The 19,099-nt window shown below is 55.7% G+C and overlaps 1 protein-coding gene across 16 annotated transcripts in view; it reads left to right on the top strand.

Annotated features, from left to right (window-relative positions):
• Positions 1 to 19,099, top strand: part of SHANK2 (SH3 and multiple ankyrin repeat domains 2) — a 561,551-nt gene that overhangs the window by 517,118 nt on the left and 25,334 nt on the right. For 7 of the 16 annotated variants that reach the window (XM_070229004.1, XM_070229003.1, XM_070229002.1 and 4 more), the window contains 2 exons: positions 12,753 to 12,888; positions 14,163 to 14,243. In XM_070229004.1, coding sequence (XP_070085105.1) covers positions 12,753 to 12,888; positions 14,163 to 14,243 — 217 coding nt within the window. Of the gene's footprint in view, positions 1 to 12,752; positions 12,889 to 14,162; positions 14,244 to 16,130; positions 16,152 to 19,099 lie in introns of all 16 variants that reach the window. The other 9 variants (XM_070229000.1, XM_070228995.1, XM_070228992.1 and 6 more) reach the window with 2 other exon arrangements.

Below are 19,099 nucleotides of genomic sequence, written 5' to 3'. Positions count from 1 at the left end.
GCCAAAACCTCCAGCACTATGTTGAATGAGAGTGCTGATAGTGGGCATCCTTGTCTTGTTCCTGTTCTCAGAAGGATGGCTTTTAGCTTTTCCCCACTGAGTATGATGTTAGCCGTGGGTTTGTCATATATGGCCTTTATCATGTTGAGGTAATTTCCTTCTATCCCCATTTTATTGAGAGTTTTTATCATAAATGGCTGTTGGATCTTATCAAATGCTTTCTCTGCGTCTAGTGAGATGATCATGTGGTTTTTATTCCTCAGTTTGTTGATGTGTTGTATCATGTTGATTGATCTGCAGAGGTTGACCCATCCCTGTGTCCCTGGTATAAATCCCACTTGATCATGATGTATGATCCTTTTAATGAATTGCTGTATTCAGGTTGCCAAAATTTTGTTGAAGATTTTTGCATCTCTGTTTATCAGCAATATTGGCCTGTAGTTTTCCTTTTTTGTGTTGTTCTTGTCAGGCTTTGGTATCAGAGTGATGTTGGCCTCATAGAATGTGTCAGGAAGAATTCCATCTTCCCTGATTTTTTGGAATAGCTTGAGAAGGATAGGTATTAAATCCTCTGTGAAAGTTTGGTGGAATTTCCCAAGGAAGCCATCTGATCCTGGGCTTTTATTTTTTGGGATGCTTTTGATTGCTGTTTCAATCTCTTTACTTGTGATTGGTCTGTTCAGATGATCTGTTTCTTCTTGATTCAGCTTTGGAAGGTTGTAAGAGTCTAAGAATTTATCCATTTCTTCTAGATTGTCCATTTTGTTGGTCTATAGCTTTTCACAGTATTCTCCTGTAATCCATTGTATTTCTGTGGTATCCATTGTGATTTCTCCTCTTTCATTACTAATTTTATTTATTTAAGCTTTCTCTCTTTTTTTCTTTGTGAGTCTGGCTAAGGTTTTGTCAATTTTATTTATCTTCTCAAAGAACCAGCTCTTTGTTTCATTGATCCTTTCTACTGCCTTTTTTGTTTCAATAGCATTTATTTCTGCTCTGATTTTTATTATTTCTCTCCTTCTGCTGACTTTGGGCTTTGTTTGTTCTTCTTTCTCTAATTCAGTTAGGTGTAATTTAAGGTTGCTTATTTGGGATTTTTCTTGTTGGTTAAGGTGAGCCTGTATTGCAATGAATTTCCCTCTTAGTACTCCTTTTGCTGCATCCCATATGAGTTGGTATGGTATGTTTTCGTTTTCATTTGTCTCCAGATATTTTTTTATTTCTCCTTTAATTTCTCCAATGATCCATTGCTTGTTCAATAGCATGTTGTTTAGTCTCCACATCTTTGTCCCTTTCTCAGCTTTATTCTTGTAATTCATTTCTAGCTTCATAGCATTGTGATCAGAAAAGATGCTTGTTATTATTTCAGTCTTCTTAAATTTATAGAGGCTTGCCTTGTTTCCCAACATATGGTCTACCCTTGTGAATGTTCCATGCACGCTTGAGAAGAATGTGTATTCTGCTGTTTTTGGATGGAGTGTTCTATATTTGTCTATTAAGTCCAACTGGTCTAGCTTTTCATTTAATTCTACTGTTTCCTTGTTGATTTTCTGTCTGGATGATCTGTCCCTTGATGTGAATTATTTCTTCTTGGTGGAGTGTCCCTTTGATCATTATATACGGCCCCTCTTTGTCTCTCTTTACCTGTCTTATCTTGAAGTCTACTTTGTCTGATATGAGTATTGCGACACCTGCTTTCTTTTGTTTGCCGTTAGCTTGGAGTATCGTCTTCCATCCCTTCCCTCTGAGCCTGTGTTTGTCGTTGGAGCTGAGATGTGTTTCCTGGAGGCAGTGTATTCTTGGGTCTTGTTCTTTAATCCATCCCCCTACTCTGTATCTTTTTATTGGAGAATTCAAACCATTGACGTTTAGGGTGATTATCGATATGTGAGGGCTTATTGCTGCCATTTTATCGCTCATTTCCCCATTCTCCTGCATTTCCTTTGTTTCTCGTCCATGTGTTTTGGTCTACCAGTTGAGTTATGGAGTTTTTTATGTTGTGTTTCTTTCTTTGTTTTCTCTTTATTTATTATTTGTGACTCTGTTCTGCTTTTTTTGTTTAGTGGTTACCAAGAGGTTTGTATTCAAAAGCTCATAGATAAGATAGTCCCTTTTCTGGTGGCCTCTTATCTCCTTAGACTAAACTGATTCAGTCTCTTTCCTCTTCCCCTCCTAAGCTGTTCTTCTCATATCTTATTCCATCTTTTGTTCTGGGTTTCTGGTTACAATGAGAAGATTATCTTTGTTTTTGGTGTTTTCCTTACCTTTATCTTTAATATTTGAGTATTTGCTAGCCTATTCTGATGTATAGCTACAATTTTCTGATTTTGTCTACCTATCTATCTCCTTACTCCATGCTGTGTAACCCCTTTCTCCTTTTTTGTTTTTTCGGGGATAAGGGCCTTCTTGAGGATTTCTTGTAGAGGGGGTTAACTCCTTTAGCTTTTTTTTACCTGGGAAGTTTTTTATTTCTCCATCATATCTGACAGATATTTTCACTGGATAGAGTATTCTCAGCTGAAAGTTTTTGTCCTTCAAAGATTTGAATAGGTCACTCTAGTCTCTCCTAGCCTGTAAGGTTTCTGCAGAGAAATCCACTGAAAGCCTAATAAGGGTTCCCCTATAGGTTACTTTCTTCTGCCTTGCAGCCCTTAGTATTTTTTGTCATTCACTTTTGCCAATTTCACTACCATATGCCTTGCAGTAGGTCTTTTTACGTTGACAAATCTAGGAGATCTGGTAGCCTCTTCCATGTGGATTTCCATCTCCTTCCCTAGGTTTGGGAAGTTCTCTCTTCCTATTTCTTTGAACAAGCTTTCTGCTCCTTTCTCCTTCTCCTTTTCCTCTGGAATTCCTATAATTCTTATGTTGCATTTCCTAGCTGAGTCGGATATTTCTCAGAGACTTTCTTCATTTCTTTTTAGTCTTAGCTCTCTCTCCTCCTCTATCTGGAGCATTTCAACATGTCTATCTTCGATTATGCTGATTTGCTCCTCTTTGATATCTGCTCCAGCATTCAGGGAATCCATATTCTGTTTTATCTCATCCATCATGTCTTTCATCTCTAATGTTTCTGATTGATTCTTCTTTATAGTTTCAATCTCTCTTGTGAAGTAGCTCCTGAACTCATTGAATTGTTTCTCTACATTCTCTTTTAACTCATTGGGTTTTTTGATGATGGCTATTTTGAATTCTCTGCCATTTAGATTACGTATTTCTGTGTCCTCAGGAGTGACTTCTGAGTACTTGTTATTTTCTCTCTGGTCTGGAGATTCGATATAATTTTTGATACTGCTAGAGGCATGGCTCTGTGTTTGCACACCGTGGTATAATTTGGTTGCAGTTACCACCTATCACCACTGGGTGGGTATCAAGAGCTGCATGTGCTGAACCCTCTGCTTCTGCCCAGACCCCAGGCACTGGAGTCAGCAGGGGTGGGGGTAGGGGCGCTTTCTCCTGTGTGCTCTTGGGGTTTTCTCACTCTGCCCTCGCTGTCTGCTCTCCTGGGGTGCTGGCTTGATGAGGTCACCCCCACATTAGCTTTCACCTCGGTAGGGGCTTTCCCCTAGGCTGCCAGGGACCTTGGGGATCTGTGATGTTCCCACGAACAAGCATCCTCTCCCCACTTCCTTCCCTCTTGGAGGCTGCATGCAGTCTGGCATCACAGTCTTTTGGGGAGGGGGTGAACTTTTCTCTTATCCCATTCCACCTCCTCTGAGGGGGGCTCTAGCCTCTCCACCCTCTGACATGTGGCTGCATGGGTCTTTCAGACGTCCTGTGTGTTGTGTGGATGTCCTCTGTTGGAGTATGAATGTCTTTTTTGTTGTATGGTGGAGGTGGCGGGGGGGGGTGATCGCCAGGAGAACTCACTCCACCATGATGCTGACGTCACTCCCCTGTTTTGCCTTCATTCTTTAAAGATATTCTCACTGGATACAGAATTCTAGGATGACAGTTATTGTACTTTCACAGTTTAAAAATGTTATTCCCTGCTCTTCTTGTCTCCATAGTTTCTGATGTGAAATCCACAGTCATTCAAATCATTGTTCTTCTGTAAGTAACGTGTCATTATCCTCTGGCACCTGTAAGATTTCCTATTTGGGCCGGCCACGTGGCTGAGTGGTTAAGTTCACGTACTCTGCTTCAGTGGCCCAGGGTCTCGCCAGTTCAGATCCTGGGCACAGACATGGCACCACTCATCAGGCCATGTTGATGCAGCATCCCACACAGCACAACCAGAAGGACCCACAACTAGAATATACAATGATGTACTGGGGGGCTTTGGGGAGAAGAAGAAGAAGGGGAAAAAAAAAAGATTGGCAACAGGTGTTAGCTCAGGTGCCAATCTTAAAAAAAGAAAAAAAAACGATTTCCTCTTTAACTTTGGCTTTCAGCAAATTGACCATAATGTGCCTGGGTCTGATTTTCTTCATATTTATCCTGTTTGGGTTTCACTGAGCTTCTTAATTCTCTAAATTTATGTCCCTCACTGAATTCAGGAAGTTTTTGGCCATTATTTTTTCAAATATTTTTTCTGACCCATTTTCTCTCTCTTTTCTGGGACTCTCATTTTCTCCCCTTCTGGGACTCTAGTTATCCTCATTTTAGACCCTTGACATTGTCCCATGAGTCTTTAAGACTCTGTTCACTTTTGAAAGTCCTTTCCCTGTCTTCTTCGTATTGGATGAGTTCTATTGACGTATCTTCAAGGTCACTCTTTGCTTTGCCATATCCATTCTGCTCTTAAGTCCAGCCAGTGCATTTTTAAATCTCAGCTATTGTATTTTTTTGTTCTCACATTTCCACTTAATTCTTTCTACATTTTTAGCTGTTTTGCTGAGATTTCCTGTCTTTTACTCACTTTGAGTATATTATCCTTCATCTAATTGAGCATCACTGTAATAGCTGCTTTAACGTCCTTCTCTGATAATTCCAGCATCTTGGTCATCTTTGGGCTCCTCAAGTAGATTTGCACTGTATCCTGAATGTTGTGAATGCTGTGCTGTGGCCACCCTGGATTCTGTTCTGTTTCCTTGATGAGTGTTGATGCTTTTGTTTCAGCTGATAATTACCTTGGTTAGACTCACGTGGCTAACGCTGCCTGGCCGGCAGTGACAGCGGCTCAGATGTCAGTGCAGGCAGGTCAGCTTCATCTGCAGGCTGTTTTGAGCCTGCCCTGTGCTTTCACAGTTCAGACGTCAGCCAGAGACTTGGGAAAAGTGAAGACACGGAACACGACACTACTCTTCTCTGGCTCTCTCTCTTTTGGGATTCTCCCCTCACTTGGACAGCTGTGGCCACGCTGACCTCTGTCCTCTCATATCTCAAACTGAAAAGGCTGCAATTTCTATCAGAGCCTTAGGTGCCCCACACCACACTGTGATCATGGCCCAAAGCTTCCAATACCCCGCCCCGTTCAAAGTCTGCCTCCCTCCATGCACTCTCTCGAGCTTCCGGGGAACTGTTTTTGTCTGTTTGGGGGTGGGGGTGGGGGTGGGGGACAGCTTTTGTCCAGACTTTATAGCTGTCACCTGCAGAAGACTGGCCTTCAGACCTCCCTTTGCCTTATCCTCCAGCCTCAAATTTTATACCCAGCCAAGCTACCACTGAAGCGTGCAGATAAAGCCATTTCAAGCAGACTATGTCTCAAAAAAAAAGTCGTCTCCCTAACGCCTTTTATTGGGAAGCTGCTGGAGAATGTCCATGGCAGGAAATGAGGCTTTATACCAAGTAAACGGATACGTGGGGTCTCGGCCCCGGGTGAGCCAACACAAGAAAGACTCAGAGGAATCCTGAGGGCGACAGTCATGGGGACGGAGGCCTGGAGCACCGAGCCCACATTGTTCAGAGAAGAGCTTGGGGAGTGATTCCTCCAGGAGATAAACTTAGCAAAACACGTAAAGTATTTGAGGATGTTGAAAAGAGATTTACACAATTAGGGAAGTGTTTAGATCTGAATGACTGTTAAGCACGTAGAAAATTAAACCAATAAACAAACAATAGAAAATTATTTCACTCCAGGGAAAACAAAATATATGAAGAAAGGTAAAGTACTTATAATATACTACACGGTGTGGCCATGAGTAGATGTCACATAGTCATGATGTAAATCCTGACTGTTAATCTAGTTAAAATTATGATATAACTATGTCCAGAGGATGGAAGTGCTCAAAAAGTGGGGGCAGTGGGGGCCAGCCCAGTGGCATAGTGGTTAAGTTCACGCGCTCCACTTTGGTGGCCCAGGGTTTGCCAGTTCGGGTCCTGTGTGTGGACCTACGTGCCGCTTATTAAGCCATGCTGTGGCAGGCATCTGACATATATTCCCTGCACCGTGGTGGCGGCCAGGCTCGGGGTCTTGACCTCCCTCGGACGTGGCCGTGGTTTACTCCCTCCGTGAATCGCTCCATGTCTGCATGTAAGGACAATGTGTGGAGAGGCACGGCACCCTTCCTTACAGTTAGCGGGGTCTGTGACCGTGAACGGTTTGTCTCTCCGCCAAGGCTGTCATCTCCAGGAGCCTCAGGACTTGGTCTAACCTTCTGGGAACGTGGCGAGACATCCAGGCGCACACCTCCTCCTGGTGGCAGCATGCCAGAATTGCAGGTCCGGGTTTTTTGGGGGACACCGGAAACCCCATGAAAGTTCAGGATGCCAGACTGGGCATCTGAGAAAACAGCAGGCATCTCACCTCCTCAGTCTCTGAGGTTTCCGTCCCCACATGAGCGATTTGGAGCATCTGTTTGAAAGATGAGAGCTGGCTCCAAAGTCCCGTGGAGGGTTAAACTGAATTTTAAGTTTGTTTAGAGGCTGGGAAATCCTAAAACACGGCTCTGCCTTTCAGTCCTCTGTCCCCACTGCACTAGGAAGGAGAATGTAGCTGAACGTTCCCATCCTGCCTCGTTTAGTCCTGGTCTTGTCGATTCCACGTGGAAGTGTCCTGGCAGTCTTTTTGTGTCTTCTCGGAGGAGGATATTTATAGGCATCTCAGCACACGGCAGTTGGCACCTCTGTGCCCGCACTGTCAAAGTGCTTGCCCACACCCTGGCAGCCGAGCCGTGAGAGCCCACAGAGCCCACAGCTCTGACCTTGTACCTTCCTTGCTTTTTGGGAAGGACTCCATCCAAAGCTTATCTACTCTGCAAAGCAGGGTGAGAATTTAAGACAGGCGTGGTTGAGGGGGGATGGAAGGGGAAAGAAGAGCGTGAGGGGCCCGTGGGCAGGGGTTGCTGCCCATTGTGGCCAAGCCGGCTTAGGAAGCCCGTCCTTGTTTCTGGGAACAGGCGTCACATTGTCTTCGCTGGGGAGCGGAGGCGCCAGGAGTGCGGCCCCCATCCTTGCATTTACCCAGCCCAGGGAGGAACCTCTGGGACTGAGCAGACAGGAGGTCCCGGAGGCAAAGATGCTCCCCTGCAGGTGGAAGAACACGGGCACTTGGACCCTGCCCCTGGCACCTGTCCTGGAGGGCACCCGCTTCCTGCAGAGGGGTTCCCTCAGCCCCAGGACGGAGGAGGAGAGAGGAGAAGGAGGCAGGATCAGTGCCCGGAGGCTTCACCAAGATCTGAGTCCAGGGGCAGAAACAGGGGGCGCCTGGAAAGACTGTCTTCTCAGGGAGCCACATCTGGTGTCCAGTGCAGGCGTCACTCAAAGTGGGCAGTTTCTGATGGACCTCTGGGGGGCGGGGAGTTCTGTACACACACAGCCTTGGGCCGGGGGCTTCTGTCTCTGTGGCCTGTCCCCTCCCCAGGCTCCTGCGGTCATTTTCCAATGGTGTTACCTCTCCTGCCCCCCAAGGCCCACCCTCGACACTCCCCCTAGAAAGCCCCAAGGACCAGCAATGGCCCTGGGTCTGCAGCAGCAGCAGCAGCATCTGGGGACCGTGGCCTTCACCGCCCAGGGCTGTGTTTGCTGGCTCTGCAGGTCCGGGGGGACCACAGCCCCGGGGTCTGCGCCTTTGGCCCCTGCCTCCCAGCTTCCCTTGAACCAAAACCAGTCACTGCTGGCCCCAAGGGCTCCTCCCCAGCCTCCAGCCTGGGGCAGTGCACATAACTGCAGAGGCTGGGGGATAGCGGTTAGTCCCCAAGGTCCCCCAGGGAGGGGTAGCCAAGCTCCTGGGAAGTGCGCTCAACCGTCGTTTGTCAGGAGTTCCAGCTTCCAGTAGGGGCCACCTCTCTGGCCAGGGAAGCAGGCTGGGTTTGAGCTGAAAGACAAAGAAAGGGAGATAAGGGGCTAAGATGCCTGGTTTGCGCAAGAAAGGAGTGGTAGATGTTCCAGGACTGACCAAAGACCGCAGGGGCCGCAGCGCACGAGGGCCCTGGAGGGTCAGGGGGCCGGCAAGCCTCTGAGGAGCATCCCAGGCACATCCAAGACAATGGGCAGAGAAGGCCTGCAGTGGAGGCCGCTGTCCGCCCAGCCCTCGGTGGGGAGGCCACGCTCGAGGGCATTGTCACAAAGCACCACTGATGGGTGGCATGGGAGAAATGGATTGTCTCCCGGTCCTGGAGGCCGGAAGTCCAGACGGAGGCATCGGCAGTGCTGGTGCCTCCTGAGGGGTGAAGGAGCGTCTGGTCCAGGCCCCTCCTCCAGCTGCTGGTGGCTTGCCGGTGGTCGGTGGGGTTCCTTGCCTTGAGATGCATCGCCCCGCTGTCTTCCTCCATGTTCACGTGGCCTGCTCCCTGCGTGCCCGTGTCCGAATTTTCCCCTTGTTATAAGGACACTAATCAGACAGGACTAGGACCCACCTTAATGCCTTCATCTTAACTTGAGTATCTCTGCAAAGACCCTGTTTGCAAATCTAGCTACAGCCTGAGGTCCTGGGGTTAGGACTGCAACATAGGAATTGGGGGACCACAGCTCAGCCCCTAACAGCTGTGTCCGGGATGTGAAGTGGACGATGCACCCAGGGCAGGCAGGTGGGGCAGGCTCCATTGGGCCCTGGGGATAGCCCCGGAGGTGGTTGGGAAGATGGGGCAGTGGAGGGGCAATTAGAGTTCAGCCCCGGAAGGTCTGTGTGGGTGGCGGGTCAGGATGGATCCTCTGTGCTTGGTGGAGTGGGCGCAGGTGGGCCATGCGGGCCCCATTGCTCCTGGGAACCAGGCCCCGGCACCCACCGTATCCTGGGCGGGTGGGCTCTGCTCGGTGCGCAAGGTCAGGGCCAGGCACGGGCTCTTTGGTGCAGCCAAGTTCTCCATCAGGGGGCTTCCTGTCCTGGGGTCAGCTGGATGGGGTCCCCCGGTGTGCTCTCAGGGTCTGTCTACACAGGTCTGGCGGATGCGAGGGGAGTCTGATCCCAGCAATCCTGATTCCCAGCTCAGCCCCAGCCCCACTGAGCCGCCTAAGCCCCTAAGCTGTCATCAGGCTTTCGGAGAAGGCCAAGCGGCCCTCCAGTAATCAGAGATTACTTCCTCCGAGCTCTCCAGCAGCCCCGGCCCTTGCTGTGACACGCCAGGAGAGGCAGGTCTGTCAGGAGGGCATGGGATGCACCCCGCCCGCGGGGCTGGCAGCAAGACTACACTTTCTGTGCCTGTCACCGCTAGTGCGGCCATCGGGAGCTCAGGTGGGACAGCGGCTTCTGAGAAAGGATGGGTCAGGGCACCTCAAATCCAGAGGATCCAGGCTGAAGGGCAGTGTTACCTGCACATGGACCGGCCCCCGTGGTCCTGGGGGCCGCCGGGCCCTGGGTGCACGTTACTTCTTCCAAACCCCACCTCACCCACGTTTCATCAACCAGGCAGCTGGAGCCCAGAGAGGGTATATAGGCCACTCCAGGTCACCCAGCAAGCAGGTGATGCCAGCATACGAGCTGGGCTGTGGTGCAGGGCTGCCAAGGGGCCTGGATGGTCGAGTCACTGAGGCCCTCAGCCCCAGGCTTGTTGCTCTGTCTCCACAGGCCATTCCGGGCACTGATGGCCCCGCAGATGCCCTCACCCAGCGGCTGTGGGGCCTGAGAATCCACCATTAGCAATTCATTCCTTTGGAGAACCTTTTCCCAAAACACAAACCCTAAGTCACCGTGTCTCTGACACTTCAGACAAAACACTCTGGGCCCCCGCACCTCCCCAGGCACAGGGACAAACCTCCGCTCCCCAGTGTGGCCAAGGCCAGCCCTGGCCAGGGTCACAGGAGGACAACGTCCAGCTACCAGGCACACACAGACACAGAAGGTTCAGGGGCTCAGGGTTCTAGGAAGTGGGGCCCCAGGCCGCAGGCACCAGGACGGCTGGATGGAGGTCAGAGGCCAAGTCCCTCCCCACCCCCCACCTCCTTAACCAGTGGCCTGGTTGCTGGGTCCCCCCAAGCCCACCAGCCATCGAAGCCCAGGTCTGGCCCGAGTCCTCCATCTGTCAGCATCTCAGCCTCTCTCGAGCATCAGAACGCTGGTGACAGGACTAAATCAGGGAACATTGGCTTTCTTTGCTGGAGCCCTGTCTCGCTGCACTGGGGACCCACCGTGAGCAGGGCCCTGGAGCACGCTCCCAAGCTTTCAGGACTCGTTCTGTCTGCTCCCCACGCCTCATCCCCTCGCAGGGGCGCCCGCTCCCTCTCCCCCGCCGGGCCCTGTTTCCTCAGGTGACGCTCAGCACAGCTGACGTTCATTTGTTCGCTGACTTGTGTGTCATCTGACTCGCCCACGAGAACGGAGGCTCCTGAGGGTGGGGACGGACGGTCCACCAGCATCACCCCGTCTCCTGGCTCTTAGTGGGCGCTCAGAGCAAAAGTGTTGGTGGAATGACTGACTGACGGAGTGAAGGAACGAGTGAGTTCCTCAGCAGCAGTCGCTGTTCTGGTGGGCTTGTGGGAGAGGAGAGGGGAGACATCAGCCGGGGCTCAGAGATTGGGTTCCCCGTCTTTCTCGGAGCCACCAGCAGAGCCGGGGCCTGGGCGAGCGGGGCTGTGTTCTCCTGCCCTTGGCAGCTCAGGGCCAGCAGACTCGTGTCCTGGCGGAACTCTCTGTCACTCTTTCCCTCCATCCGGCTTCGCTGCTTCCTAAACTCATCTGGTCTCCTGATTATACTCTCGGGAAATCAGTGAAAAGGAGAGCCACCAGTAATCGCTTTGCAAGATCACCACCATGGCCCGGAATTAGGCGGATTTCTCCTTGAAGGTCTCCTTAGGACTGTCCTGTCCCTGGCCAGGAGGGGGCCACGCCCCTCAGTGTAGGGCAGCTGACTGTCCAGTTTGCCTGTCCAGGACTGACAGGGCTCCCGAGACACAGCAATGCTGGGGCAAGTGGACGTGCTGGCCACCTCGGGGGCGAGGCTGCAGAGCGTGTCCCACTCTGAGTCCTCCCACCCCGCGCCCAGCGTCTGGCTGGAAGAGCCACTCAGGTGAGCACGCAGTCTCCTGTGTGCGTGTCCTCGGTGCCGGGAGCCAGGCGCCTCATGCTTCTCCTTGGGGCCTGGTTACTCGGGGCGTTAGGTTGTGAAAATTCACCACGCCTTGTTAACGCCTCTGTCTGTGGCTACACTGCACTTGAGAGGTTTTTAAAGAATTCGCAGCAGGAGAAGGAAGCATGGCAAGATGGGGACGGGCGACCCCGCGGTGGGGCACCGTGGATCGGGTGCTTCTCTGATCTTTACTGTTAGGGCGGTTTTCCCCCTTCAAAGACAGTGCGTGGAGCAGTTAGGAATTTCGCCATCCTGTGGCTTCATTTTCTCTGCTGCCCCTGGGTGCACGGCTCTCCCCCGGGGAGCTGGGGGATGGCAGGTGCCAGGGCCCCCCCGCAGGGCTCACTCTAGCAGGTGGGAGGGGTGGGGCCCAAACGCCTGTGATCAAAGGAGGTGCACGGGGTGAAGCTCTCTCTTTCCCCCCAGTTCTTGCACTCTGGCACGCCCCGTCCGCGTCCGTCACTCTGATCTAGCAGTGGTGGTGGGATGGTGGGCAGAGCAGGGCTGCAGCTGCGCTGAGTTTGATGAGGCCCAGAGTGCACCGGGGTTTGAGGCCCAGCTCCTCCTCTGCCTGCGGGATGTCACCTCGGGTCAGTTTCTGTGCCAGACGTATTTGCCACGGCGGGGACGAACGGAGGTAAAAGGGCACGTAACGGGCTCTGACAGGTACCAAGAGCTCCGTGAACGCCGAGGTGGCCACAGTGGAGCCAGCGTCTGGTGGAGCCCGTCCCTGGAGCACAGGCGTGCAGTTGTCCCACCGAGCTGGGCAGGGGACCCATTGCTCCTAGCACCTCGTCAGCCAAGCTTTTATGCCTCTTCAGGCCCCGGGGCGGGAGAGGAGGGAGGGAGCGCCCGCCTGGAGGAAATGGGCCATGTCGTGTGATGTGTATTCCCGAAATATGTGAAGCAATTAAATGCCCTGCTTCTTCCGAACTGTGAAAACGGAAAGCTGTAGGGCTGCAACCCTGGCCCCTGGGGATCTCCTGTCGGGCTTTGTGTGCATGGCTGGCGGCCAGGAAAATTGCTCCCAGGTCTGCGTAAGAACCTCAATCGGGTCTGTCCTCCGGCAGCTGCAGAGCGCTCACTCGCTCACTCAGTGGAATTCTGCCACGTGCCACGCGCCAGGTGAAGGACGCCGGCTGCAGGAAGCCCGCTCCCTGGCGCCCTGGCCACGTTAAGTGGCCTGCACAGCCAGCCACCCGGCTTTTGCTCCTGTTTCCCCAAAAGCACCTTTGGTTCCGAGCCAGGGCGGTCTCCTGATGTCCCTGCATTTGCCCCTCTGGGAGGCAGCCGCATCTCTGCCGTGGGCTGGCCCCCTGCTGCCTCTCCCCGGGACCCACCCTCTGATGCCATGCTGTCTTCCTGCAGGTTAACAATGAGAACGTCGTGAAGGTCGGCCACCGGCAGGTAGTGAGCATGATCCGCCAGGGAGGGAATCACCTCGTCCTCAAGGTGGTCACGGTGACCAGGAACCTCGACCCCGATGACACCGCCAGGAAGAAAGGTGCCCGCCCCAGCTGTCCACGGGATGGGTGGGGGCTGGGGTGGGGCCCTTCTCTCCAGCCTCCTGTGCTGGCACACTTTCAGGGGTGTCCCCCGTCTCCTCCCACTGGGGGGTCCAGGCCCCCCTCCAAGACTAGGGAAAGAAGCCAGAAAAGGAGGCTAGGAGATGACCTGGGGCTTGCCCGCGGGGCAGTGGCAGCCTCAGGCAAGGGCTGTGCTCAACAGACCAGGACCTGGGGGGCTCCGTGCCAACCTGTCCATCAGTCACTGGGGATGGGTCCCCCCAGGTGCAGCCTGTGCCCATGGAATGAGGAAGGGCCACGGAGCCCGCTGCTGGCCTGTTTGCAGAGGGCAGCTTGCTGGCCCCCCACAGTGACTCAGGTCCACCATCCTTCCCCACGGAGGCCCCAGCTGGGTGACATAGGGGCTGAGTGAGGCCTGCAGAGGCGAGACATGCCCCCAGGTCCCCTTGGTAGGGGAGAGGCTGGAGCAGCACGTCAGTCCTTCTGGCACTCCAGCATTTCCCAAGAGCAAGTGTGCCTACCCCTCCCACCCACCCCGCCAGGAGCCCTCAGTCTGGACTGGGGAGAGAGCAGGTGGTGCAGCCAGGAGGGCTGCCTGGAGGAGGGGCCGTGAGCTGTGGAGGTTGTAGGGGAGGAGGGAGTAGACCACCGCGGCCCTCCCTGGAAGCACTGCTACGGGGGCTCCTCTGGGCCCCTGAATGAGTGGGAGGGCAGATCCCGAGAGAGGACATCACACATGAGAGTCACATCTCTGCCGTGATTGGGGGAGGGGGGCACAAAGGGGAATCCCCACCTGCTGAGGATGCTGACAGGTGGCAGCAGAGGCCTACAGAGGCCACAGGAATCTTCCGTCCCCGTTAGGCGCAGGCGCGGTGCAGAGAGAGCGCTCCCCTCTGCAGGCTTTTGCTGCGTTTCCCACTCACCCGAGAGGGCAGGGCCCCAGTGCCGGGTGTGCTGCTGGGTGCAGGGTGACAGCAAGCTCTCCAGAGAGGGCCCGCCCCGGGTCCCCTGAGCACCCTGCCTGGTCCCAACCCATCTCAGCCCGAGGAGCCTGCAGACAATTTCAGCCTTGTGACTCATGGCAGGGTGACAATTGCTGGCTTCCCTGCCCTGGGGGACAACCCCTGCCTGTCTGCCTTCCCGGAAGAAAACCACAGGCTCAGGGTCAGTGGCCTCCCAGATTGTTCTGGAAGGTGGGGGAGGAGGAGCTTGGCGGCCAGGTCCTCACCCTCCTCTTTGTCTGCCCCTCAAGCTCCCCCGCCGCCAAAGCGCGCGCCCACCACGGCCCTCACCCTGCGCTCCAAGTCCATGACCTCGGAGCTGGAGGAGCTCGGTAAGAGTCAACCGTTCAGCCCGCCCCGCCTGCGCTGTCGCCGCTCCCAGGCCGCCCCAGCGCCGGCCTCCGCGGAGCCCCAGCTCATGCATGGCCCTGTGCCTGCTTGCTTGCCCCTCTCCTGGCCCCCAAGCCTGGGAATGGCGTCAGGACTCGCCCGGGCGGGTGGCTCCCGCCGTGGCATCTCCCTCAGAATCCTGCTGGCTTCAGGGGTGTGGCTACAGTGGGGCCCTGTCCCCTTCTTGGTTCATCTAACATTGTTTTGTTTTGAATTTTTGGGCCTCTCACTAGTGGATAAAGGTAAGCTGCCCCCCAGGGTCCCCCAAACCGCTCCCCCTGACGTCTAGGGCGCCCTCCCCTGGAACCTGCCTTTGCTGGCCGTCTAGGCTCGGCTCAGACCACAAAGCTCGGCCCTGGGGTGTGGCATAGAGAGCAGCGGAGTTGGCGGGCCAGGCGGGCCGCACCCCAGGCTTAGGGAGGCGCTGAGACCTTCTCAAGAGGTCCACGAGGAGCAGAGAGGGCTCTGGCCATCCCACCCCATCATGTAGCTGGGGAAGGATAAGCAGTGACATGGTCCTGGGTCTAGTGGCCCGTGGTAGCTGTTGAAAAGAGGGATGACTCTGGAGCTGGCAGCATGAGCCCCCCAGAGGCTGGTTAAATGTCCGATCGGGGAGTCACCATGGAGCCCGGGACACCTTTGGAAGGCGAGTGGCGCTGGCCCCCACAGAAGTAGCAAGGGGCTGCCAGGCTTGCTCAGCTGAGAACACGAGGAGCGCCCGTGGGTGGGGACGGAGGAGCCTCTGTGCTCTCTGCACAGGCGGGTGTACGTGGGCCACAAAGCAAGCCCCGTGCGCCAGGCCCCCTCGTCAGCCCAGCGGGTCCGGCTGGTAGAAACCCAAGCACCCTCGCTGGTGTTTGAGCTGATCTGAGCCTTAAGTGGGAGACCCTTCGACCCCTCCTCTCCCCAGGAAAGTACAGTGGCCCCTTCCTCCCTGCGGCTTCTCTGGGCGGGGTCTCGTCCGCTCCGTCCATAGCGGGCGCAGTGGAGCAGGCTGACCAGCTCACCGGCCGAGGCCGCCTCCGGGCGATCACCCCTCACTGTCACTGCGTTCTGGGCTGGAATCTGCGGGTCTGCACTGAGGCCTAGGTCTTTTAGGAAAGAGCACCCCTGCGATGGTGTGGCCCACCCACACCCAGAACCAGTAGTTCCCCACAGGTCCCTTGTCTTCTGGCCCCCTGCTTGACCACACCTTGTCCATCCAAACAAGACTCACCAGGAAAACCACACTGTCCCCTGCGCCTGGCCCAACACCTGATGGGGATGACATTGTGAATTACTGCGTGGCCTTCTCTAAAACAAGACAGCACGTGCCACGCTGGCTCCTTGAAGGTGCCTGGGGCGGGCCTCCCCTGAGAGGACCAGCCAGCAGCTCCTCTTTAAAGAGGGGCTCGAGTGGGCCAGCTCAGACAGGGGGGCCCCGTGCAGGTCCCGGAGCCCTCGGCATCCCGAGGCCCTCTCTCCTGTGCCAGGCCTCGGGCACCCTTCCTAAAGGCTGCTTCTGTTCCCACTCGCTCAGGTGGGACTCAGTTTCCACCCTGGCCCGGGCGGGGAGCTAGGTGAGAAGGAAGGCCCCAGGAAGGCGCCTGGTCCTCCCAGGAAGCACATTCACCAACGGGCGGTCAGACAGGGAGGGTCACCGTGCCCAGCTTCCCGGGGAAGCCGCAGACAGTGCATCTCACTCTCTGGATGCCCGCCCGCCAGGGTCTGGCCCCTGTGGGCTGTGGGCGGTCAGGCTGTGGGCCCCCCCCACCCCCAGTGCGCATCGCAGCCCAGGCACTGGGCGAGCACTGCCACCGCGGACTCACGCGCCCCTCTCTGTTTGCAAGCCTCCGTCCGGAAGAAGAAGGGTAAGGGGCGAGCCCTGTCTGTCCCCAGCCCCCACACACCCTGTGGGGGACCCCTCTGTGGCCGTCAGCGTGGTGTCTACAATGTGCGGTGACTTTGTATTGTCTTCTCCCTGCTTGGGGTCCCGCCAGGAGGCCTGGGCTCCAGGACACGTCCCGTTTCAGTCTGTTCTGTCTGCTTCGCTTCTCCCGTCTGTGGTCCCCCCCAACATGTTCTGCATCCCCCCCCACCCCGACTTGTGTCTACGTCGTCATGACTGTGAAGCCCTCGGGACTCAGGCTGTCACAGCCGAGTCTGCCTTGCTGGGGACCCTCTGAGCTCTGTGGACAAGGCCACACGAGGCTGCTGGCAGGGTGCAGGCCAGTGAGCCCCTGGCAAATGGATAGAGGGAAGGGTCCCTGGCCGCTGGCTGCCTTCGCCGCAGGCAGGGGCTGCCTCCCTTGAGCTCCCAGAAGGCCCCTCGCTCTCTGAGAGCCCTGCTCTGTACCTGCAGGACAGCTGTCCTCAAGGTGGAGGCCGGGCGGAGCCATAAGGCTGCACCCCTCCCTGCCCCTCTGCAGGGCTGGCACAGGGTGGGAGGAACAGCACAGACACAAGCCCGGGGTGGCCGACAGCAGGGCCCCAGACGGACTCAGGCTCCGCCTGCACCGCACTATATGTGGGGGCTCCTCGCCTGGCTGCTGGAGACAGGCACCCCAACAGTGAAAGCAGCGCCGTCAAGTCAAAACCACTTATCCCAGGGGCCGGAGGGGAGCCTGTCACGTGACCCAGGCACTGTGCTGAGGCACAGTGTAGTGGCCACAACACTGGAATCTGGGGAGGGGAGAAGGGCCTTGGAACCCAGTAAGGCCGTGTCTCGGGACAGGGGTGTGGGTCCTGGAGCCCCAAGTCGCACACACCCCCTTCTCCCCCAACTGTCTCCGCAGATGCAGGCCAGTCCAGCAGGCTTTCTTGGGAGCAGTCCTGGGCCTCCACCCCAGCCCCTAGGGGCGGCCCAGGGAACTCCCAGGGGGCTATGTAGGATGGGTCACCACATCAACCACGTGGTGGGTGCCCTGGAAACAAAGTTTCCTGGGATTACATTTCTCTCTGAATTCCCCTTCAATCCAAGGCCCATCCCCTGCTGTCAGGCACAGCCCCTCTGTCCACCGGACTGTCCTCACAATCCCCCACCAGAAGCTCCGAGGAACCCAGCAGCCATGCAGAGCTGGCCCAGTGTCTGTTGTCAAGGAGAGCCTCAGAGGCGCCTGTGGCCTGCACTCCTCCCCGCCAGCCCCATCCGCGCCACTCTCCTCCCCGGGGCAGCTCCAGCAGCCAGATACCCCGGAGCCTGAGGGAGGATGGGGACAGAAGTGGGCACGTGGCCTGCGTGGGCCCAGGCAGAGTCCACACGAGGACAGGCAAGAGTCTGGAGAGTGGAGACCCGCCTTCCTTTGAACAGCAGAGAAAACTGGATGCAAATTCGAGATCAAATGCTCCCTCCCCGTGTTCCCTGAGCCCAGCTAGAACAGGAGATGGGTCGGGGGCAAGGCCCGAAGGGCCCAGCAGCCGTGGCGCACCCAGCTCTTGAGGGGCAGGCGGCGGAGTGCGCTTGTCCACCCATCACGGGGCTGCAGTGTCCCCTCCCCTGACCCGCGGCCCTGCCAGCTCAGAGCCTCAGTTCCTCACAGTGCAATCGGGGACCCACCACAAAGGGTGAGGGCATCCCATGGAGTCGTGCCCGGCGCCCACCCAGCTCATAGTAGGCGTGCAATGAGCACTCAAACTCCCGTCATTCTGCCCCCGCCGGTCTCTTCCGGAGCACTGGCCTCCCCTCTTAAGAAGCGTCCATCACACTCCACAAAGGCCGAGGGAACAGGAGAAAAGCCGGCCTTCATGGATCTACTGGTTGAATAGTGTCCCCCAGAATTTGCGCCCACCTAGAACCTGAGCATGGGACCTTACTTGGAAATAGGGTCTTTGCAGATGGAATCAAGATGAGTCATACTGTAGCAGGGTGGCCCTGCCCCAATGACTGGTCCTCATAAGAGAAAGGGCAGGGACATTTTGACACAGACACAGAGGAGAGGGCCACGTGAAGACAGAGGCAGAGGCTGGAGGGCTGCAGCCACAACTCACAGACGCCTGGAGCCCCAGAAGCCGGAAGAGGCGGGAAGGACCCTCCCCTGGAGCCTCCGGAGGGAGCGCGGGCCTGGGACACCTTGAGTTTAGTCTTCTGGTCTCCAGACTGGGGGAGAATCAATTTTTGTTGTTTTAAACCATCCGGTTTGTGCTACTTTGTCCTAGGAGCTCTAGGAGACGGGTACAACAGTAAAAGGGCCTCACATCCCAGCTCCACCCCAGGAGCCGCCTCCTGCTGGAGTGGCTGCGAGCAAGTTACCGAGATCCCCAGTCCTCGTTTCCTCATCTCTAAGGCCTGCTCTCACCCTGACACTGCACTCACGGGCTCGAGGGTGATCAGGGCCCCATCCCCCTCCCCACGCCCCCGCCAGGGCCACGTAGCCCCGGGCAGTTCCCTGCAGTTGCCAGGCCCGGGGTGGTGGGACAGGCTTGACCCGGGCTTCCTGGCACCTCGGGCTGCACCCTTGGCCAGTCTCTTGGAGACTCGTCAGAGCCTGCAGGCCAGGAGCAGTCTGCTGGGCTGGCACAGCGGCTCCCCACCCCTTCCCTGACTCCTGGGAGGGTTCAACGAGCTGGGCCAGCTGGCGACAGCGGCAGCTGCCAACATGCGCGGCTCGTCTCTAACACCTGGTGCTGCTGGCGTTTCTGTCTTCCTCTTGGAAGCTGTGTTGCGGAGGAAATCCTGCACGTGCCCTCTCACCCCGAGGGATGGCACGAGTGGCCCTGCCCCTCCAGAGAGGTTGGCAGAACGACTAGTTCAAGGGCACGAGGGAGAGGAGAGCGACTGAGGACTGACAGGGTTCGCGGATATCTCAGATGTTAGGAAGCA

The sequence above is a fragment of the Equus caballus genome, chromosome 12 (assembly GCF_041296265.1).
Source record: "Equus caballus isolate H_3958 breed thoroughbred chromosome 12, TB-T2T, whole genome shotgun sequence".
Lineage (NCBI taxonomy): Eukaryota > Metazoa > Chordata > Mammalia > Perissodactyla > Equidae > Equus > Equus caballus.
The sequence above is the reverse complement of the archived record's forward strand: the minus strand, read 5'-3'. Positions and strand labels throughout refer to the sequence as shown.